General features: G+C 43.7%; 1 protein-coding gene across 6 annotated transcripts in view; it reads left to right on the forward strand.

The window, feature by feature from the left end:
• The first annotated feature begins 573 nt into the window (after positions 1-573).
• Positions 574-24,000, forward strand: part of MPHOSPH8 (M-phase phosphoprotein 8) — a 48,199-nt gene continuing 24,772 nt past the window's right edge. For 2 of the 6 annotated variants that reach the window (XM_033197107.1, XM_033197132.1), the window contains exons 1-5: positions 577-924; positions 10,772-10,927; positions 17,217-18,065; positions 19,931-20,030; positions 21,521-21,778. In XM_033197107.1, the coding sequence (XP_033052998.1) occupies positions 715-924; positions 10,772-10,927; positions 17,217-18,065; positions 19,931-20,030; positions 21,521-21,778 (1,573 nt within the window). In that variant the 5' untranslated portion in view covers positions 577-714. Of the gene's footprint in view, positions 925-10,771; positions 10,928-17,216; positions 18,066-19,930; positions 20,031-21,520; positions 21,779-24,000 lie in introns of all 6 variants that reach the window. The other 4 variants (XM_033197113.1, XM_033197122.1, XM_033197088.1 and 1 more) reach the window with 4 other exon arrangements.

Consider the following 24,000-nt stretch of genomic DNA (forward strand, 5'->3'; position numbering starts at 1 on the left):
ACAAATACTTTTCATTACGTCCTTCTCCGATATTTTCAACGAAAACGCAAAGGGCGCTAGAACTTGAAAAACGGATGCTTTTTGGGCCGCTCCGTTTCCTTGTCTTTAAACAACACTCATTAAAATATACGAACACTATGAGTTATGTTTGAGTGGATCATCCACACGTGCTAAACCTATCAAAATCCTATATGACTTCTGGGAAGCCGGTCCGTTTGGCTGGGGTTTCCGCAGCAGCGGGGTTCCCTTTCCTAGAAAGTCCGCGGCTCCGGCCCTGCCGGCGTCCGCACCTGAGGCTTCCTTGCCGGGGCATCAGCCACTGTCAGCTCCTCCGGGCCGTCCTCAGCCCTGGGCCGCCCTCCGCCCGAACGACCCTCCTGCTCCCCAGCGTCGCACGGCTCGGCCGCCTCGCCCGCCTCGCCAGCTCCCCTCCCGTCCTTGACCTTTTCCGCCACAGCTACAAACCGCCGCTACGCTCTTCCGCCTCGGGTGCCCTCCCTGCCCCGCCCACCTGCTTCCCGCGGGCTCCGCGTAGCTGCGCCGCGCCCGCCTTTCCACGACTGGTTTCTGTTCCTGTCACTCTAGGGTCCAAGCCCGCCATTGGTCGGCTTCCGTTACGCCGCTGATGTGGAGTAGGGCCGAGCGCGGAACGCGAGGAGCTGCTGGGGTGTGTGTCGCGGCGGGTTTTCCACGGCGGTTTGCGGAGCTGCTGGGATGGAGCCGGCTGCGGAGGGAGCGAGTGTGACCGCAGTTCCAGTGACAGCTGCCGACAGCACTGAGGAGTTGGCCGAAGTCGAAGGAGTTGGAGTCGTGGGCGAGGATAATGACGCAGCCGCGAGAGGAGCGGAGGCCTTTGGCGACAGTGAGGAGGACGGAGAGGATGTGTTCGAGGTGGAGAAGATCCTGGACATGAAAACCGAGGGGGTACGTGGAGGGGCCCCGGCGCGGGGATGGGCGGGGAGCTGCGGGCCCGACGGGGAGGACGCGAGCTGGAAACAGCGCGGGCGAACCCAAAACAGGAGCAGGGGAGGAATGTGAGAGTTCAATGCAAGCACGCGAAATCGTGGGAAAAGCGAAGTGACGTTTCCGAGTGCACGCTTAGGATCGAGTCTGGGAGGGAAGCTTCAGCAAATTTTGCAGGATTGCTTTGGCCTAAGGACGAAGCCGTTTGGGATGTGGTGTGTGGTGATCACAAGGCTGCAGGCAGCTGGTGAAGGACTTCTGTAGTCGCCAGTATTTGGGCGTATGGTTGGAGCTGCTGCCCTTTGGAGTGATGTGATAGTGAAGTAATGCTTCTCGTCATGGTCCACTGTCCACGCCATCGTTGCAGTGTTTTCCAAAACCGTAACTAACTCCCTGGTTTAAAATCTTCCGGAATTTTCATTTGCCCTCGGAGTAAAATCTCAGTCTTACCCAGAGGGTGGCATTTAAAGGCCTTCATAACCTGATCAGCATCATCCCTCCCTCCCCTATGCGTTGTATAGATCGCAGCCACACAGACATACTTGAAATTCATCACACCATGCCTTGGTGTTTCCTGTTCTCCTGGCCTGGACAGTTCTCTGCCCTCTTCTTCTGGTGAAATCTTACTCCATCTTCCAAGGCCTCGGGGTGTAGTTCTCTGGGAAAGCTTTTTTTGACCCTAACCTCTGCAGAGTGAGGAGCTGCTTCTCATCTCTGCGCTTTTTACTTTTTGTATTGACCTCTATGAAGGCATTTACGCCATTATCGTTCTTTCTTTGTCTCTTCTGCTTTATGTGGGCTCCTTTAATCCAAGGGGGAAACATGGACAAGAAGAAAATAATCTGTTTCAGTAGATGGATGTGAGGTAACCAAAGGGCGCCACAGTGGTCATTCTCTATGTTGTGTTCTTTTCATTGTCTGTTACTTCCCATTGGTCATATGCTGCCTTGTGTCATGTTTTTGCCTATTCATTCTTCATCAGTTTTTAAATCAACTACTGTATGCCAGGTGCTGTGTTAGGTCCGGACAATATCGAGATTAATTGAAGCATACACAGTTTCTAACAGGGGAAACTTTTCCTGTCTGTGGGGAGTTAAGTAATTAAGATCTGATGTCATTAATATTGTTAATTGCAATAAAGATGGAAATGTTTTATGTATAATTTCTCCAAATATATTGTAAGCACCTTGAGGTGAAAGGAGGAGCCACTGTTAGACTATTTTGTATCACTTGCGTGTAACACAAATACTTGGCACACGGGAGGTATTTGAAAAATATTTGGCTAGGGCCGGGCGCAGTGGCTCATGCCTGTAATCCTAGCACTTTGGGAGGCTGAGGCGGGCGGATCACAAGGTCAGGGTTCGAAACCAGCCTGGCCAACATGGTGAAACCCCGTCTCTACTAAAATACAAAAAAATACAAGAATTAGCTGGGCGAGGTAGCGAGCGCCAGTAATCTCAGCTACTCGGGAGGCTGAGGCATGAGAATTGCTTGAACCCCGGAGGCGGAGTTTGCAGTAAGATGAGATTGTGCCACTGCCCTCCAGCCTGGGCGATGCCCTCCAGCCTGGGCGACAGAGGGAGACTCCATCTCAAAAAAAAAAAAAAAAAAAAAATTGGCTAAAAGGATAAAAATCTTTAGAATTAAGATGATTCTCATTCATACAGTGTTTAATTTTGCCAGCCTCAAAGAATTATAAGCACTGTGTACCTAAAGCCTCACCAGTCTAAAAAGGGTGAAACTAAGAAACTTTTATGTGTAAGGCAATTAGGCTTTAGTGCTGTGAGTTAAAATTCAAGTTCTTGCATTTTTAGGTGCTCTTGTGAAGGAGTGATTTATAAGATTAAAGGTGACATGGCTTGGCTGTGTCCCCACCCAGAGTCTCATCTTGAATTGTATTCCCGATAATCCCCACCTGTCAAGGGCAGGACCAGGTGGAGGTAGGATCATGGGAATGGTTTCTCCCATGCTGTTCTTGCGATAGTGAGTCTCAATCTGGTGGTTTTGTAAGCGTCTGGCATTTCCCCTGCTTGCACTCTCTCGATCCTGCCACCCTGTGAAGAAGGTGCCTGCTTCTCCTTTGCCTTCCACCATGATTGTAAGTTTCCTGAGGCCTCCCCAGCCATCATGAACTGAGTCAATTAAGCCTCTTTCCTCTATAAATTACCCAGTCTCGGGTATTTCTTCATAGCAGTATGAAAATGGACTAATACAAAAGGTGTTAGCGGAACAGGACTATGGCAATTTTCTCTTCACTGCTGAGTGAACCAGCCGGTTAGTTAGCCACCTAGCCATTGACAAACTTAAGGGCCCTGCTAGTGGTTTGTTAGGCCTCCTTATAGTCTAGTCTATAGTCTATAATCAGAAACACTTAGAATTGATTCACTTTTTACTAGTTCATAATATTTCTTGATTCTAACTATATATGTGAATAACTAACATAAGAACTGTGGAAATACATGCATACACCACTATTCCAAATTATTATTTATAATTTATTTGGCGTAATAGAGTAAGCAGAGAATTAAATTCTAATACTGTATATTGCTTAATTTCCTTTTTTTTTTTTTTTCTGAGACAAGTTCTCTGTTGCCCAGGCTGGAGTGCATTGGCATAATCATGGTTCTCTGCAGCTTTGACCTCCCAGGCTCAAACAGCCCTGCCACCTCAGCCTCTCAAGTAGATAGGACTATAGGTGTGTTCTACTGCGACTAATATTTTAATTTTTTGTAGAGATGGGGTCTCCCTATGTTGCCCATGCTGGCCTTGAACTCCTGGGCTTAAGTGATCCTCCACCCTTGGCCTCCCAAAGTGCTGGGATTTACAGGTGTGAGCCACTGTGCCAGACCAATTTTTTTATTTTTTTAACAAAAATTTTGAACTGTTGCTGTAGTGTATATGATCTGGTAGAATAGGGGCCTGCCTTTTAGTTTGGCTCACTAATTAAAGGAAACTTTGGCTACCAAGAAATAGACTACTTCTGGAATTTTGAAGTCAAATTTATAAATCCTAGGGCCATCATGCAGTTTCCTAATACATGGCAAAACCCTGGACAATTTTTTGGATTTACATGACTCCATACAAAGCCATGGAATTCAGGGATTTCATCTGTATTTGTATACTGCCATGCTCCTAAAACTCAAAAGGTTCCGGAAACATAGTGGCCACATTCAATAACTGTTTGTTGAATGAGTGAATGAATGAAGCACACCTCTTGAAGTAAAGGGTAACAATTATCAGTAAATTAAATCTGGGGCTATTGAAAATTGTTCTTAATATTCTCATCAGGCCAGGTGCGGTGGCTCAAGCCTGTAATCCCAGCACTTTGGGAGGCCGAGACGGGCGGATCACGAGGTCAGGAGATCGAGACCATCCTGGCTAACATGGTGAAACCCCGTCTCTACTAAAAAATGCAAAAAAACTAGCCGGGCAAGGTGGCGGGCGCCTGTAGTCCCAGCTACTCAGGAGGCTGAGGCAGGAGAATGGCGTAAACCCGGGAGGCGGAGCTTGCCGTGAGCTGAGATCCGGCCACTGCACTCCAGCCCGGGCCACAGAGCGAGACTCCGTCTCAAAAAAAAAAAAAAAAAAAAAAATATTCTCATCAATTAGCTCAAATTTCATTGATAACTAGCATTAGATTTATAACTATGTTAATGTAAAAGGTAGTTTTCTAGTCTCCACTGCTTTTTAGAAATTATCAGAAATGTTGTAAGAATTAGATAGACTCTCATATACCTTCACCCCGATTCTCCAGTTGTTAATCATTTATCTATTTGTCTTTTTTCTCTGTTTATGTACATTTTTGTCTGGCCCATTTGAAAGTGGTGTTTTTAAGGGCTATGTTGAATAATGCATTTACCACCATTTTTATGCACACACACAAATAAGGATCATTTTTGTTCCCATGACCCGTTACTGATAAAATTAGCATATTCATTTGCTGTTTATAATAACTCTTCATATGATGCTTATTCTTTTTTTTTTTTTTTTTTTGATACGGAGTTTCACTCTCTCGCCCAGGCTGGAGTGCAGTGGCATGATCCCAGCTCATTGCAGCCTCTGCCTCCCGGGTTCAGGCAATTCTCCTGCCTCAGCCTCCTGAGTAGCTGGGACTACAGGTGCGCACCCCCACACCTGGCTAATTTTTTGTATTTTTAGTAGAGATAGGGTTTCGCTGTGTTGGCCAGGATGGTCTTGATCTCCTGACCTCGTGATCCGCCCGCCTCGGCCTCCCAAAGTGCTGGGATCACAGACATGAGCCACCGCGCCTGTCCCTGATGCTTATTCTAGAACCAAATATATTGCTTTCTTTTAGGCAGTTCTTCATGCTATTGACTAAGATTCCTTTTCTTTCCCCCCATTCATGCAAGCTTAACTGTGCTGTCTCATCTTTAATTTTTTCAGTTTTAATTATGCCTTTACAGAAGACAGAAGCTCTTACAAAGTGGTATACAATAGTTTTCCTTTTGTTATTATTTTGCCCGAAAGAATATGCATATATTCTCAATGGATAAAATCACCATCTTCCCACCCATTTAATGTAGCTGAACAATAAAACTGTATTGATGTACTCTTAACTATTATTTTAAAATTTTAAGGCTTTTCAGGCTTATCTTTAAAAGTTAAGATTTTGAGGCTGGGAGTGGTGGCTCACGCCTGTAATTCCAGCACTTTGGGAGGCCAAGGCAGACGGATCATGAGGTCAGGAGATCGAGACCATCCTGGCCAACATGGTGAAACCCTGTCTCTACTAAAATACAAAAAATTACCCGGGTATGGTGGTGTGCGCCTGTAATCCCAGCTACTCGGGAGGCTGAGGCAGGGGAATCACTTGAACCCAGGAGGCGGAGGTTGCCGTGAGCCAAGATCATGCCACTGACAGAGCAAGACTCCGTCTCCAAAAAAAAAAGTTAAGATTTTCAATCTGTTCTTTTTCCGATATTTCTTGAGTTCAAATTCTACTCAGTGCTCATACTTGATCTTTCTACACAGATAACTGAATGATTGAAGGGCAGTGTGGGTACAATTGAAGAGTAAAATGGGTAGGAGCAGTTCTTGGCACTTCGCTTGGAAAGCTGATTGCCTTGGTGGTGGTGTGAAGAAAATCGGGCAAGTGTTAAGTGTGTAGCTAGAATGGTGCTCTGCAGTTCATGTTGACAGTCCAGTTTTATAGTCCTGATTCTCAGTGAGATTGGGTATTGAGCAGAAAAGATAAACCAGACATCTGAAGAAGCAAAACTTTGCAATATATATTACAAAGATTTAATTGCCTTAAAAAGCATTAGAGATATTCTTATAGATGAGCAAGAAAATGGGTAAAAGACACACAGGTAATTAATGTTTTGTTGTGGGTACGTATATATATCGTAAAATTAGCCATCTCAGCCATTTCTTAGTATACACTGCAGCAGCATTCATTGCATTCACCAAGTTGTGCAAGCAACACTACTATTTCTAAAAGCTTTTCGTCTTTCCAGAGACTGTAGCCATTAAGCAGTACTGGTACTTGGTCTTTTTACACAGATGGCTGAATGATTGAAGGGCAGTGTGAGTATGATTGAAGAGTACCCATCCTGCCTACTTCAAGTCCCTGGTAGCCTCTAACGTACTTTCTGTCTCAGTGAATTTGCCTATTCTAAGTACCTCATGTAAGTGGAATCATAAATACCCTTTGGCGTTTTGTAGCATAGTATTTTCAAGATTCATCTGTGTTGTAGCATGTGTTAGGATCTCCATCCTCTTTGGGGCTGAATGATTTCCCACTGTGTGGGTAGACCACACTTTATGTAGCCATCAGTGCACACTTGGGCTGCTTCCACCGTTTGGCTATTGTGAATAATGCTGCAGTGAACATTGGTGTACAAATACTTGTTTCAATACTTTTGGAATTGAAAAATAGGGACTCTTTTGGAATCGCTGTGTCACAGGATGATTCTGTGTTTAATTTTTTTAGAAACTGCCTGATGATTTTTCATAGCACCTGTACCATTTTACATTCCAAACACCAATGTAAGAAGGTTCCGATTTCTCTACATCCTTACTAACGCTTGTTATTTTTTTTTTTTTTTTAGCCATCTAAACATGTGAAGTAGTGTCTAATTTTGTGGTTTTGACTTGCATTTCCCTAAGGACAAATGATGTTGATCATCTTTTCGTGTGTTGTGTTTACATATTCTGAATATTAATTCCTTATCAGGTCTATGATTTGCAAATATTTTTCCCATTCTGCGTGCTATCTTTTCACCTGTAGGTAATGTCCTTTGATGCCCAAAGGTTTTTAATTTTGAAAAAAATATAGTTTATCTATTTTTTTCTTTTTGTTTGGGCTTTTGATAGCGTATCAAAGAGTCTGTAGCTGAGCCCAGGGTTGGCTGCCTGCCACTCGAAAGCCCGACAGAAGAGACGAGGGTGGATGAGAGCAAGGCAGGTTTCTCCAGAAAGCCAGCAGAACTGAGAAGATGGTGGACTGTTAGCACAAAGAACATCTTAAATTTTAAAATCTGCCATAGGGGGCGGGTGCGGTGGTTCACACCTGTCATCCCAGCACTTTGGGAGGCCAAGGCAGGCCGATCACTTGAGGTCAGGAGTTCAAGACCAGCCTGGCTAACATGGTGAAATCCCATCTCTACTAAAAATACAAAAATTAGCCGGGTGTGGTGGTGCACGCCTGTCATCCCAGCTACTTGGGAGGCAGAGGCAGAAGAATTGCTTGAACCCAGGAGGCAGAGGTTGCTGTGAGCCGAGAATACGCCACTGAACTCCAGCCTGGGCAACACAGCAAGACTCCGTCTCAGAAAAAAAAAAAATAAGAAATTACCGTAGGGTTTTTAAAGGGCAGCTTGGTATGGGAGACATGTGGGAGTGGTGCAGGGTCTGTGTGTCTTTGTTTGGGTGGTTACCCATCTGGAGGTCTGGTTGGCGCTGGTGGTAGCCTAGTTGCTTGCCACTCCTCCTGAGCAGGAGGATTCTACAGTGCCTGGTTTGTTTGAGATTAGCCTCTGGAATTTCTTCTTCTTTTTTTTTTTTTTTTTTTTTGAGATGGAATCTTGCTCTGTCACCCAGGCTGGAGTGCAGTGGTGCCATCTCGGCTCACTGCAACCTCCACCTCCCGGGTTCAAGTGATTCTCCTGCCTCAGCCTCCTGAGGAGCCAGGATTACAGACACCTGCCACCATGCCCGGCTAATTTTTGTGTTTTTAGTAGAGACAGGGTTTCACCATGTTGGTCGGGCTGGTCTCAAACTCCTGACCTCGTGATCCACCTGCCTCGGCCTCCCAGAGTGCTGGGATTACAGGCGTGAGCCACAGTGCCTGGCCTAACCTCTGGAATTACTTAAGTAAGAGCATAATTAGATAAGCATGCATTGCTGGAAGAGAGTGTCTAGAGAGGGAAGGAATTAAGGGGTAAGAGAGGAGGGAAGGAAGAAAAATAAGGTGATTAAAACATATTTTAAAAACTGAGGCCCCGAGTTACAGACACATTGCCAAATCCAAAGTCATGAAAACTTATTCCTGTGTTAAGAATTTTATGGGCCGGGTGCAGAGGCTAATGCCTGTAATCTCAGCATTTTGGGAGGCCAAGGTGGACAGATCTCTGGAGCCCAGGAGTTTGAAACCAGCCTGGCCAACATGCCGAAACCCCATCTCTACTAAAAAATACAAAACTCAGTGGACCATGGTGGTGCCCACCTGTAATCTCAGATACTTGGGAGGCTGAGTAATGAGAATTGCTTGAACCCGGGAGGCAGAGGTTGCAGTGAGCCAAGATCGTGCCAGTGCTCTCCAGCCTGGGCGACCCTGTCTCAAAAAACAAACAAAAACAAAAACAGGCTCTAGGGTAAGACTGTGGGTTTGAATTTCAGCCGAACTACCCATTAGCTGTGTGATCTTTGACTACTTTATCTAGAAGCTTTAGTTTTCTCATCTATAAAATGAGTAATACTACCTACCTAGTTCATGGGGATGTTGTAAATATTAATGAACTAATAAATGTAAAGATTTAGACAGTGCATGACACATTGGAAAGCACTTGATGAATGTAATTCTTTTGATTTCCCTTTAATATTTAAAAATATAGAACGATTCTTAGATCACAAGATGGGCAAAAACAGGAGGCAGGCCCTGCTGTGGTTTGCTGACCCCGGATATAGAGAGATGGACTCTTGTATCTGGTGGAGTGTAAATGTGAGCATTTTTTCTGGAAGGCATTTGGCAGTGTGGTTTAATCTTTACACGGCTTGCCTTTTTTTTTTTTTTTTTTTGAAATGGGATTTCACTATGTTGCCCAGGCTGACTTCGAACTCCTGAGCTTAAGCAATCCTCCCACTTCAGCCTGTCAAGTATCTGGGACTCTAGGTGCCTACCACCACGCCTGGCTGCCACCAACCCTGGAAATGGCTAGTTTTTTTTTGCCCCATTGATCTCCTTTCTGGGAATTTATTCTAACTGCTTAATGAGAGATACACAGGGATATTACAGCTTAATTTGTAAGTACAAAAAAAAAAATGGAAACAATCTAAACAACCATGGTAACAAAGGGAGCATTTTTGTAGTATTTTTTGTTGTATTTGTATGATGGAATAATCTTAAGTCACTAAAAATTGTTTGAAAAGTTACAACAAAAAGTACTTGATACATAAGTGAAAAAGCAATATTAAAAATTATAGTATTATCCTAATGTTTTAAAAACATTCTAAATATGTATTAATGTAACAGGTGAAGGAAATACATCAAATTGTTATCAGTATCTATTTATTATTTGGTTCTTCCTATCTTTTCTATTTTTCATTGCTTTTCAAGAATTACATACCACTTTATGGAATCAGAATAGGACTTCAGTCTTTGGTTTATGAAAAACAGATCAATGATACATGGTTTTTTCTTTTCATTTCTCTCTCTTATTTTCCACACCAGCCTATTGCCCAGGCTGAAGTGCAATGGCACCATCTTGGCTCACTGCAATCTCTGTCTCCTGGGCTTAAGTAATCTGCCCACCTCTGCCTCCCAAGTAACTTGGACCACAGTTGCTTGCCACCGTGCCCAGCTAATTTTTTTTTTTTTTTTTTTGAGATGGTATCTCGCTCTTTTGCCCAAGCGGGAGTGCAGTGGCCCAATCCCTGCTCACTGCAACCTCTGGCTCCTGGATTGAAGTGATTCTCCTGCCTCAGCCTACCAAGTAGCTGGGATTACAGGTGCACACCACCATCTTTTTTTTTTTTTTGAGACAGAGTTTTGCTCTTGTTGCTCAAGCTGGAGTGCAATGGCATGATCTTGGCTCACTGCAACCTCTGCCTCCTGGGTTCAAGCGATTCTCCTGCCTCAGCTTCCCAAATAGCTGGGATTACAGGCGCCCGCCACCACACCCAGCTAATTTTTTTGTATTTTTTAATAGAGACAGGGTTACATCATGCTGGCCAGGCTGGTCTTCAGCTCCTGACCTCAGGTGATGTGCCTGCCTCAGCCTCCCAAAGTGCTCAGATTACAGGCGTGAGGCCCATAATTTTTGTATTTTTAGTAGAGACGAGGTTTCACCATGTTGTTCAGGCTGTTCTCAAACTCCTGGGCTTCTGCCCACCTTGACCTCCCAAAGTGCTGGGATTATAGGCCTGAGCCACTGCGCCTGGTCGATACCTTTTTTCTTAAGCCACTTTTCTTAGGAGATGGATGTACTTTATAATGTGATAATTTCCATTTAGAAGCAATTTTCAAGTTCGTTCATGTCTTCTCAGTTTTTTGTTTTTTGTTTTTTTTTTGGAAATTTAATCAAGTTAGTGATCTGCTTTATTTGCCTCCTTTTATTTTCTATAACAGGGTAAAGTTCTTTACAAAGTTCGCTGGAAAGGCTATACATCGGATGACGATACCTGGGAGCCCGAGGTTCACTTGGAGGACTGTAAAGAAGTGCTTCTTGATTTTAGGAAGAAAATTGCAGAGAACAAAGCCAAAGCAGTCAGGAAGGATATTCAGGTACTATGTTTTGTCTCATACTTGTTTTTATGTACATAAATTTATTGTAAATTTTAACTCTTTTAAGTATGTGTAGTAAATGATTTACAAATAATGAAGTGTACAGTATTGCTTAGTGTAAATTCCATGTAGCCAATTCTCACAGACTGCTTTCAGTGATTTTTGCTGGGTTCTTCTTTCTGTATCCAACCTATAGTTGCAGTTGACAAACAAGAATAGTTTGGAGACGAATATTGATATTTTCCTTTAAGTTAAGAGTAAGGTAAAAGTGGAGAAAAAAGAGACATGCCAAACTATCATTTGCTCGTCTATGATATGAACAACTAGATTTTGTATATTTTATAATATTTATTTTGCATTATCAACCTATGTCTTATGCCTGCTTTTTCTGCTAGTTAAAACAAATTATCTGGTGAGGACCTGGTTTAAAAAAAAAAAACAAAAAAAACTTAGAACTATATAGTGAAGGCTGGGCGCGGTGGCTCACGCCTGTAATCTCAGCACTTTGGGAGGCTGAGGCGGGTGGATCATGAGGTCAGGAGATCGAGACCACCCTGGCTAACACAATGAAACCCCGTCTCTACTAAAAAATACAAAAAATTAGCCAGGTGTGGTGGCAGGCACCTGTAGTCGCAGCTACTCGGGAGGCTGAGGCAGGAGAATGGTGTGAACCTGGGAGGTGGAGTTTGCAGTGAGCTGAGATCCGGCCACTTCACTCCAGCCCGGGCGACAGAGGGAGACTCCGTTTCAAAAAAAAAAAAAAAAAGAAAGAAAAAAAAAGAAATATATATAGTGAAGATATCTCACATTAACAGAATGATTCTCATTATTTTATAGGCTGAACGTTGATCTTTCTCCCTACAATTTAAGTTTCACCTATGTTTTTAAAAATGCATAGTCTTTTTTTAAATGACCAAAACAATATTAGTTTTAGTTTTGGCTGTGTGGATTAGTTGTTGATAATAATAATAATAGCAATAGCAAAAGTGCCTGGCATTTACTGAGCATGTGTGTTTGCTGCATAACTACCATATACTGGGCCAGCACTGGTTTAGTAAGTGAAGCAGTCACTTAGTAAAGCAGGTGTCTTCATAAGGTGACCACTGGTCTGTTGTGAGCTTGGAGTGCTGTTATGTGACACTAATGGACTTCTACTGAACTGTTCTGTCAACACTGTAGTATTTTTAGCTTGTTTTCTTTTTTGAGTAAACATGGAGTGTCTCATAGGGGTCAGGCCCCTAAACAGTTCCAGTTAGAGAAAGATAGGTAAAATCTGTTTTCTGTGCTTGATCTGCCTTCGGGTTATACATAGATATATTATTTTTTCTTTTCCTCTCACTTATTTATTTTTAAATACAGAGTCTTGCCTCTGTCAGCCAGGCTGGAGTACAGTGGCACAATCATGGCCTACTGCAGCCTCAACCTCCTGGGCTCAAGTGACGGTCCTCCCACCTCAGCCTCCCAAGCAGCTGGGACTATAGATACTTGCCACTAGACCTGGCTAATTTTTTTTCTTTTTTCCAGAGACAGGGTCTCTCTCTGTTGACAGGCTAGTAGGAACGCCTGGCCTCAAGTAATCCTCGCACCTTGGCCTCCCAAAGTGTTGGTTGGGATTGCAGGCGTGAGCCACTGTGCCCGACCTGATTTTTCTTTTAAAGATGGTACCATATACTGATAATTTTGCCTTTTGCCCTAACTTTAAAATAATCTTTTATTAATACATATTTTATTCAGAAAACAAATATGGGTATTTTTTTGGCACCAGTACATTCTTAGAGATTCTTTTATTCAACATGTTACTATTGGTGCTAAAACTGTTGCACATTTAGCTGGGAACCCCTTCATACCAGTCCCTGTGTCCTGGTGCTCCCTCTCAGGGTAGCACTGCTCTCTTTTTTGGCACAGTGGCACATCCCAGCCTCAATAAATCCATGCTGACCTCTGTAACTCTGCCTGTCACCACAGTGTCACCACAGAGACCTGTGTGTTCTCCCTTTTCCTACCAGGAGAACTCTGGTCACAACAGTATTGCATGTCTTTATTTACTAAATCTTACAATACAGAGAAATTAACCTCACATTTGCTGTGCCCTTTCTACTATGAACGACAAACAGTATTTGTTCATCAACCTATTTGATAAAGTTCCACATTTATTTGCAGTTCTTTTTGTTCTTAGAATATATGCAGTGTTTAATGTTCAGAAGTTACTTGAATTTTTTTTTCTGTGTGGTTATCAATTTTATTTTATTTTATTTTATTTATTTATTTTTTTTGAGACGGAGTCTCACTCTTGTCGCCGGGGCTGGAGTGCAGTGGCCGGATCTCAGCTCACTGCAAGCTCCGCCTCCCAGGTTCACGCCATTCTCCTGCCTCAGCCTCCCGAGTAGCTGGGACTATAGGCGCCCGCCACCTCGCCCGGCTAGTTTTTTGTATTTTTTAGTAGAGACGGGGTTTCACCGTGTTAGCCAGGATGGTCTCGATCTCCTGACCTCGTGATCCGCCCATCTCGGCCTCCCAAAGTGCTGGGATTACAGGCTTGAGCCACCGCGCCCGGCCATCAATTTTATAAACAGGTTCATTTGTCTGTTTGTATTCAGTTTTAGGGTTCCCCCATCCTTGCCGATGCAATTTTTTTGAGAATGTAAAATACTTAATGTGGTTTGAAGGATAAAACTAGAAATTAACTGAGACCTATCTTCTCCCTGCCCTTTCTCTCCCTCTTTATCTAATTTGAAATACTGTCCTTTACTCCCATTTAATAACTATAATCAGCAAGCATAATATTCCTTCAATATGTTCTCACCACGTCTGTTATTTTCTAGGTACACTGTACCTTGTTAGAACATTTAGTCATGCATACTACAGTCTCTCTTACAACCCTCATTCAGTCTTAGTCTAGAAGCAAATACATAATTAATGGTTTCCACCAGTCCTTATGGTGATGTTTGTCCAGTCATTTTTGGTTATCTGAAGCTCATGCTTTAGTACAGGGCTTCTCAAAGTATGGACTCCGGCAGGAGCATCAGTCCGCAGCAAGAATGCATGCGAGAGTTTGCGACCCACCTCTGTGGTAGGAAGGCTCTTGAGGAGAACAATATTCGCTGACTTCTTTTGTTTCCTAACAGTTCGTTGGCAGCGTTTCTATCTGAACGCCAGTTGCAGATTCCTTAGTGCACATTTTCTTTTCTCAGGTGTCTTACCGCGTTAATCCATTATCATCTGGCACAAACCATTGTTCTTGATGACCAGTTGAGTTTGTCTTGTAAGGTCTTTTTGCCTGATGCTCCGAAGTTTTTGTTTGTTTTCTCTTCCATTTTATAGACATGTCTTTTTGGTATGCTTCTGTTGTTTTTAGGATAGTCAGCCTGGCTCACTAAAAAAATTTTTTTTTAGATCTTTTGTTTTTGTCTTCTCTGGCCTACTTGGTTTGGAATCTAATCCTAGCAGTTTTTCCTCCTTGTGTGGCTTGGTCCTGGAAGCCCTGAGGAGAGCTTCGCTGGTCCCTTTTGCAGGGCCTGGGAGGGGCCAGCCACCTCTCCCCTTCTCCCCGGCCTTGCCCAGTGCGCATGAGGCCCCACCCCGCAGCTGCTCCCTCAGGCAGGACCCGCCTGGGCTTTTCCAGATTGTTGGCTTCGCTTCCCCTGAGTGACCATCCACACCACATGGGCCTTACCACTCTTCTAGTTTTGGTAAGGCTTGCGTGGTATGGACTTCGGACTTACCAAAACCAAAAGCTGTCTGCGGGGAGTTTTGTTTTGCTATCCTAGTTGTCTTGTTTTTTATGAGGTGATTCAGGGAGATTGGAAAGGTTAAGCCAGTGCCACTGTATTCCCACTTGTTAACCTTGGTGGCGTCCATTTCTTAGGCAGTGTAGGGAAGACATTTTTAAAGTATATCTGGTCGGACGCTGTGGCTCACCCCTGTAATCCCAGCACTTTGGGAGGCCAAGACAGGATCATTTGAGGTCAGGGGTTCAAGACCAGCCTGGCCAACATGGTGAAACCCTGTCTCTACTAAAAATACAAAAATTAGCAGGCCAGGCCGGGCGCGGTGGCTCAAGCCTGTAATCCCAGCACTTTGGGAGGCCGAGGCGGGCGGATCACGAGGTCAGGAGATCGAGACCATCCTGGCTAACACGGTGAAACTCCGTCTCTACTAAAAAATACAAAAAAGTAGCCAGGCGACGTGGCGGGCGCCTGTAGTCCCAGCTACTCTGGAGGCTGAGGCAGGAGAATGGCGGGAACCCGGGAGGCGGAGCTTGGAGTGAGCTGAGAACCGGCCACTGCACTCCAGCCCCGGCGACAGAGCGAGACTCCGTCTCAAAAAAAAAAAAAAAAAAAAAAAATTAGCAGGCCGTGGTGGCGCATGCCTGTAATCCCAGCTACTCGTGAAGCTGAGGCAGGAGAATCGCTTGAACCCAGGACCCAGGAGGCAGGGGTTGCAGTAAGTCACTGCATTCCAGCCTGGGCGACAGAATGAGACTCCGTCTTAAAAAACAAGCAAACAGGCCGGCGCGGTGGCTCAAGCCTGTAATCCCAGCACTTTGGGAGGCCGAGATGGGCGGATCACGAGGTCAGGAGATCGAGACCATCCTGGCTAATACGGTGAAACCCCGTCTCTACTAAAAATACAAAAAACTAGCCGGGCGACGAGGCGGGCGCCTGTAGTCCCAGCTACTCCGGAGGCTGAGACAGGAGAATGGCGTGAACCCGGAGGCGGAGCTTGGAGTGAGCTGAGAACCGGCCACTGCACTCCAGCCCCGGCGACAGAGCGAGACTCCGTCTCAAAAAAAAAAAAAAAAAAAAAAAATTAGCAGGCCGTGGTGGCGCATGCCTGTAATCCCAGCTACTCGTGAAGCTGAGGCAGGAGAATCGCTTGAACCCAGGACCCAGGAGGCAGGGGTTGCAGTAAGTCACTGCATTCCAGCCTGGGCGACAGAATGAGACTCCGTCTTAAAAAACAAGCAAACAGGCCGGGCGCGGTGGCTCAAGCCTGTAATCCCAGCACTTTGGGAGGCCGAGATGGGCGGATCACGAGGTCAGGAGATCGAGACCATCCTGGCTAATACGGTGAAACCCCGTCTCTACTAAAAATACAAAAAACTAGCCGGCGACGAGGCGGGCGCCTGTAGTCCCAGCTACTCCGGAGGCTGAGACAGGAGAATGGCGTGAACCCGGGAGGCGGAGCTTGCAGTGAGCTGAGATCCGGCCACTGCACTCCAGCCTGGGTGGCAGAGCAAGACTCCGTCTCAAAAAAAAAAAAAAAAAAAAAAAAACAAGCAAACAAACAAACAAAAGCTATCGTTTCCATCCCTTCTCTCTACCCCCAAGTCATTTAGGATACGGTGGTTTTGGGAAGTGGGAACTGAAAATACTTTGCATAGTGTTTTTGTGTCTATACAAGTACTTGTTTCTTAGGTTTCTTTTTTTGAATTTTAAAATAGGAAAATACTTTTTCATAAGCAGTATTTCAGATAACACATGAATTTGGGAAGTAAGATTTGTGTGCAGTCTTGCTTGTTCTGTACATAACTGTCAAACGTAGGAGCAAGTTTAAGGACGTTCCGGGATCCAAGGTCTTAGAAAACATTTTGTATTTGCATCGGTAACTACTTTGTTGGCAGCCAAGAAAGTCTGTAAAAATTACTTTCTTGGTGGTTTTGGAAATGTTGAAGTTGAGATCATTTACAGCCCACCCTACCTGAGTCCGCTCACTCCTGCTTTGGGCTGGGCACTCGGCAGCACTGTGTTTCTGTGCACTCCTGCCTTCTAAACCCACACTTGTCCTCACTGCCAGGAGCTGTTTGCTAAGTCAGAGATAGAGGTAGCATACGATTTCAGCTTAGGTAAGTGGTTTTAAGAAGTTGAGATTCGGCCGGGCGCGGTGGCTCAAGCCTGTAATCCCAGCACTTTGGGAGGCCGAGACGGGCGGATCACGAGGTCAGGAGATCGAGACCATCCTGGCTAACACGGTGAAACCCCGTCTCTACTAAAAAATACAAAAAACTAGCCGGGCGTGGTGGCGGGCGCCTATAGTCCCAGCTACTCGGGAGGCTGAGGCAGGAGAATGGCGGGAACCCGGGAGGCGGAGCTTGCAGTGAGCTGAGATCCGGCCACTGCACTCCAGCCTGGGCGACAGAGCGAGACTCCGTCTCAAAAAAAAAAAAAAAAAGAAGTTGAGATTCTGCTTGGAACAAAATATATTCTTACCAAATTTCATTAGTACTACTTTTCAAAACCTTTAAAATCAATATGTTAATGAATATTCTAATCTTTTTTGTATTTTCTAGAGACTGTCCTTAAATAATGACATATTTGAGGCGAACTCTGATAGCGATCAGCAAAGTGAGACAAAAGAAGATACTTCACCAAAGAAGAAAAAGAAAAAATTAAGGCAGAGAGAAGAGAAAAGCCCAGAGGATCTGAAAAAGAAAAAAGCAAAGGCCGGGAAGCTAAAAGACAAGTCCAAACCAGACCTGGAGAGCTCCTTCGAAAGTTTAGTTTTTGATTTAAGGACAAAGAAAAGAATTTCTGAAGCCAAAGAAGAACTAAAGGAGTCCAAGAAGCCCAAAAAAGACGAAGTGAAAGAAACAAAGGAATTAAAGAAAGTTAAAAAGGGTGAAATAAGAGATTTAAAGACGAAAACAAGAGAAGATCCCAAAGAAAATAGAAAAACAAAAAAAGAAAAATTTGTCGAATCCCAGGTGGAATCTGAATCAAGTGTACTTAATGATTCTGCCTTTCCAGAGGATGACAGTGAAGGGCTACATTCCGACAGCAGAGAAGAGAAACAAAACACTAAAACTGCACGAGAGAGAGCAGGGCAGGACACAGGGCTGGAGCATGGCTTTGAGAAGCCCCTAGATAGCGCCATGAGTGCTGAGGAGGATGCCGATGTCAGAGGCAGGAGGAGAAAGAAGACCCCGAGGAAGGCTGAGGACGCCAGAGAGAGCAGGAAGCTGGAGAACAAGAACGCTTTCTTAGAGAAGAGAACGGCACCTAAAAAGCAGAGGAATCAAGACAGAGGCAGAAGTGCTGCAGAGTTCGAGAAGCTGATGCCTGCGTCTGCCCAAACGCCGAAGGGCTGGAGGTTGAGCGGGGAAGAGAGAGGCTTCTGGTCCACTGACTCAGCTGAGGAGGTAAGGGCCACGGAAGGCAGCAGAAAACCCATGTTGAGTGGTCAAGACATTTCACAAGCAAAGAAAGGGAAACAGCCAAGCTGTAATGTAAGAAAGTGTTTGTGACTATGGGTGGTCATAAATGAAGATCCTCCAGCTTTTGCACACCGCAGCTTATCTCTTAGTCTCTGCTTTGTTTCTCTTAGAATGATTAGGACTAGAAAATTAAAGGCTAATTTGTGAACAAAAGTCAGGATGGTTTTTAGAGGTACTCAGATGATATATGGAGCATTGTATACTCAGGTTTATAGCTTCATCAGCTTATTTTATTGGTTTTTCACATCCTACTTGGTCATTTCCCGTGTTGTCTTGAGTATACCACTATTAAATAATAGGACACAAAGTACATCAACAAGTATTTTAATGCTTATAAAAACGTATTTAATAGAGAATTTGTCCCATTATAAAAATTATTTATTTATTTATTTATTTTTTGAGACGGAGTCTCGCTCTGTCGCCTGGGCTGGAGTACAGTGGCTGGATCTCAGCTCACTGCGGCCTCCGCCTCCCGGGTTTACGCCATTCTCCTGCCTCAGCCTCCCGAGTAGCTGGGACTACAGGCGCCCGCCACCTCGCCCGGCTAGGTTTTTTTTTGTATTTTTTTAGTAGAGACGGGGTTTCACCCTGTTAGCCAGGATGGTCTCGATCTCCTGACCTCGTGATCCGCCCGTCTCGGCCTCCCAAAGTGCTGGGACTACAGGCTTGAGCCACCGCACCCGGCCATAAAAATTATTTTTTTATGGCTTTGCAAAATGGATGTATTTTCCAAATTATGAGAGTATTTACGTATGCAGTATTTATCAAGGGCTATAAAGAACATCATTTTTTTTCATTCATTATTTCCAGTTTTGGGAATTTATTTTAAGGAAATCATTTTAAAGAAGGAAAACCTGTGCATACATAGCTATTCATGGCAGAATTATCTTCATTAGTGAAAAATGGATAGCAATCTAACTTTCTAGCCATAGGGGAAATGGTTAAGGAAACATTGATATGTCAACTTGGGGACCATTAAAACTACTGAAATATTATGAGGTCAGTGTAGCAAAATAGAACAACTTAGAAAATGCAATGGAGTAGAAGACCCTACATAAATATGAACACAGTCGTAAAAATATGTGTGTAATGTAAACAAAAATGAATTTTAAAAAAGAATATCCATGTAAAAGTACAAGGACCAGAAGGGGGAACATGGAGAAGTAAAATAGTCATGGTTGGTTAAGACTGTGGGTAGAAAACTTGCTTAGAATTTCCTTTTTTAAAAAATAAAATTCCTAAAAGAGGGTGGGAAAACTGCTGTTGGGCTTTGAATTTGATATTTTGTGAATTATCATATGGTTGACTGAGGAAGCAAAATTCTTTTGTGTGAAGAGGATTTAATGATCAGTGATCATGTACCACAGTATACAAGGGTGGTTCCCTGAAGCCACAGACCTGTATTTTCCGGTTCTCAAATAAATATACAGTGTCAACTCTTTTTTTTTTTTTTTTTGAGACGAAGTCTCGCTCTGTCGCCCAGGCTGGAGTGCTGTGGCCGGATCTCAGCTCACTGCAAGCTCCGCCTCCCGGGTTCATGCCATTCTCTTGCCTCAGCCTCCCGGGTAGCTGGGACTACAGGCGCCGCCACCTCGCCCGGCTAGTTTTTTGTAGCTTTTAGTAGAGACGGGGTTTCACCGTGTTCGCCAGGATGGTCTCGATCTCCTGACCTCGTGATCCGCCCGCCTCGGCCTCCCAAAGTGCTGGGATTACAGGCTTGAGCCACCGCGCCCGGCCTCTACAGTGTCAACTCTTTATCCATTCTTGTTTGGATATCATGTCATTTTCAGGACAAAGAGACCAAAAAAACTGAATCCAAAGAAAAATATCAGAAAAGGCATGATTCTGACAAGGAAGAAAAAGGCAGAAAAGATCCAAAAGGATTAAAGGGTGAGTGTAAATATTAACGTTTTACCATTTACATTGCTATCTAATATATAAATAATTAACCAGTTACCTAAATTTATTATATAAAAATTTATATAATTTTTTTTCCGTTATTTTCACCTTGTTTTTCCTTCTTTTTAATATGATGAGGGATCAGATTAGCATTACTGAGACAGGAAATTAGTTGTGGCAGAAAAATAAATGTGTTTTTTTATAGCAGATGCTAAATTTTAAGAAACACCTTTTAATATATTCATTATATGTAACGGTGTCATTTGTGTAAAACAGAATATTGAATATGCATTTTGGATCACTTCAAGATAGACTATAATAGAAAATCCATAATACATATCAATATTGGAACAAAGACTTTATATTTCTTAAAAACAAACAAAAAAACACCATTACAGTGTTTGAATAAACCCTAGCAGATAAATATTTAGTTTCTGTAGCAAAAGTACTTGGAACACATGTTTTCTGGCAAACAGTGGTTCTAAGAGATGGATGATTTTCCTTGGATTTTCTTACTGAAAGCTGAATGTAACTGAAGTAATATTAGAAGTAAGTTTTTTCTAAGCCTAGGCTGGTTCTGGCAGCAGAAGCCGGTGAATGAAGTGGCAGGAGCAGTGGCTCTGTTTCAGTGGGTCACACGTAAAGTGGCTGTAAGATTGTTGTTCAAAGCAAAACAAAAGTCTTAAATGCCTTCTGTTCATCAAAGAATGACTAGAGGTTCAAAATACTGTAAAACTGGACCTGGCCTTCTTAACCTTTTTTCCTCCTAGTATCTTGTATGTCAGTTTTAGATACGTTTTTACTGTGAACATATAGCCTCAAATGGAACGACTGTTTGTCCCATTCATAAGGGTACTCACTAGAGTCCAGTTTTCAATATTCCCTGATAACAAAACCTGTCTGCTGTGTACCGAGAGTTTATAATAGAATTCATCCTAATTCTCTTCTTTTTGGGGTTATTTCTAATGTCAGGTCTAGTGTCTGCCAGTTTTCTTCCCACTTTTTTCTTTAGTTAAAAGCTGGTAGCATCAGGTACAGTTTTACCAGGTACATAGGCAGTGCTCTGGCACCCTGCTGTTTCCCTCACTTGCCACCAGCAACCATTTTGGTACAAGCCTCAGGATCCAGCTATAGACAGTCTGATGTCTTTAGCTGTAGGAAAGGTTCTGGTGTGACTTGGATCACTCTGAGACTCACCGCCTTCAGTAGGCCTTTGTCACAACTGCAGGTGAGTAGTTCAGAACATCTGCTTAACAGCCATTCACACTGGACATCCTTTCTGAATACTGAGTAGCCAGTAGAAAGACCAGCTGAAACGATTTTTTGGCTTTGACAGTAAATCAGACCAGGCTTTATAAGCTAGGTGAATGTTAGTAAAAATTAAGAAAATATCTTGTTGCTTTAACACTAACTTAGATTTTCTTTTGAATGTAACAGAAATTTGTGGCTCATACTTAACCATCTTTTAATTTTTTCATTAGCACTTAAGGAAATCAGAAATGCATTTGATTTATTTAAATTAACTCCAGAAGAAAAAAATGATGTTTCTGAGAATAATCGGAAAAGAGAAGAAATACCACTGGATTTTAAAACCATAGACGATCACAAAACCAAGGAAAACAGACAGTCACTTAAAGAGAGGAGGAGCACCAGAGACGAAACGGACACTTGGGCATACATTGCTGCAGAAGGTGATCAGGAGGTTTCAGACAGCGTGTGCCAAGCAGATGAGAATTCGGGTGAGTTTGGAATCATTTTGCAGAATTTTTCAAGATAGTGCACCGTATTATTTTACTGTACTCTTCTCTGTCTGTATTTCTGATCTCAAGATCAAAAAATAATGGAGTAAAGAGTTTACTTGGATCTCCTGAATAACATTTTATATTGAAGACGGGTCATTCTGTGACTTCTCAGTGGATTAAACAATTTTTCTGAGTTCCTATAATGTTCTCAGCACGTATGGAGTTAAAAGATTTCTGATTTTCTACCTTACCTACTCCTACCTCGCAGCCCCATTTTATATCTTACTATTTAATAGATTTCTTTCAGGAAATTATCAAATATAAACTTATTTGTATTTTATCCTTTTAATGTTGTAGCAAATAACACTAAATAAGATTATATTGTAAATGCTGTCCTGAGGACATCGGAACTGGTCGAGAAGAAGAATACAGACTACAGTAGTGGTGGGGAGGAGTACTAAAAAGTGTACATACATGTTTGTAACTAGGACCTAATAAATCAGAGAGCTTAGTCTAATAAAACTTTGTATAATTTGTGGATCTTGAGAAACACTGAAGATAATTGAAAAATTCAGAATATGACAGACTAGATCGCCTGGGAAACCCTTATACTACAAAATGATGACACCCTGGATACCTGGAGAAAATGTGCTTTTGGATGTGTTGCTGAGCATGCAGGAAATTAGGGTAATTTCTGGTACCAGTGGGCAAGGAGGAAGAGGTAGGTCGCCCAGAGGGCAGATGCCAAATAGCAGCACTGCTGTTGAGATACCAGGCAGTAAAAAACAGATACAGTAGGGGGAACATCCGTAAAGACAGAAGTGGATTCCTGGCTTTGCTATAAAATAAACAAGCCTCTGACACAGTTTGTTGAGAACAAAAGAAACACATGAAAAAGAGACACGATTATAGGTTGTGTACAGATTTAAAAGATGAATTCTATGAGCAATTTCTTACCAATTGATTTGAAAACTAGCTAGGTGGCCAGGCACGGTGGCTCATGCCTGTAATCCCAGCACTTTGGGAGGTTGAGGCAGGTGGATTGCCTGAGCTCAGGAGTTCGAGACCAGCCTGGGCAACACGGTGAAACCCGTCTCTACTAAAATACAAAAATTTAGCCAGGCGTGGCAGCGTGCATCTGTAGTCCCAGCTACTCAGGAGGCTGAGGCAAGAGAATCGCTTGAACCCGGGAGGCAGAGGTTGCAGTGAGCTGAGATTGCGCTGCTGCATTGCCGCCTGGGTGACAGAGTGAGACTCCATCTCCAAAAAAAAAAAAAAAGAAAATAGCTACTCTGGAGGCGAGACAGGAAGATCAGTAAGCCCAGGAGTTCGAAGCTATATTATGCTAAGATTGTACCTGTGAATAGCCACTGTACTCCATCCTGGTAAACATAGCAAGACCTCATCTCTAAAATTGAAAAAGAGATTTGAAAACTGAATGACATGGAAAAATTCCTTGGGGAAAAAATAATGAAATTGATCCAAAAAAGACTGAATAGTCACAACTGTTAAAGAACATGAGGGCGTGCGTGGTGGCTCATACCTGTAATCCCAGCAGTTTGGGAGGCCAACGCGGGCGGATCACAAGGTCAGGAGTTCGAGACTAGCCTGGACAACATGGTGAAACCCCATCTCTACTAAAAATACAAAAAATTAGCCGGGCATGGTGGCACATGCCTGTAGTCCCAGCTACTCGGGAGGCTGGGGTAGGAGAATCGCTTGAACCCAGGAGGTGGAGGTTGCGGTGAGCCACGATCACACCACTGCACTCCAGCCTGGGCAACAGAGCGAGACTCCATCTCAAAATAAAAAAAGAACATGAAATACGGGATTGCTGGCAAGATGGCCGAATAGGAACAGCTCCGTTCTGCAACTCTCAGCAAAATTGACACAGAAAGCAGCTGATTTCTGCATTTCCAACTGAGGTACCTGGTTCATCTCATTGGGACTGCTGGAACAGTGGGTGCGGCCCACGGAAGGCGAGCCAAAGCAGGGTGGGGCCTTAGCCTTTCCTGGGAAGTGCAGGGGTTGGGGAACTCCCTCTCCTAGCCAGGGAAGCCCTGAGGGACTGTGCTGTGCGGAACGGCGCACTCTGGCCCAGATACTGCACTTTTCCCACGATCTTCACAACCCGCAGACCAGGAGATTCCCTCTGGTGGCTATGCCGCCAGGGCCCTGGGTTTCAAGCACAAAACTGGGCGGCTCTTTGAGCTGACACT

Source organism: Trachypithecus francoisi, unplaced genomic scaffold (assembly GCF_009764315.1).
Source record: "Trachypithecus francoisi isolate TF-2019V2 unplaced genomic scaffold, Tfra_2.0 Contig01676, whole genome shotgun sequence".
Lineage (NCBI taxonomy): Eukaryota > Metazoa > Chordata > Mammalia > Primates > Cercopithecidae > Trachypithecus > Trachypithecus francoisi.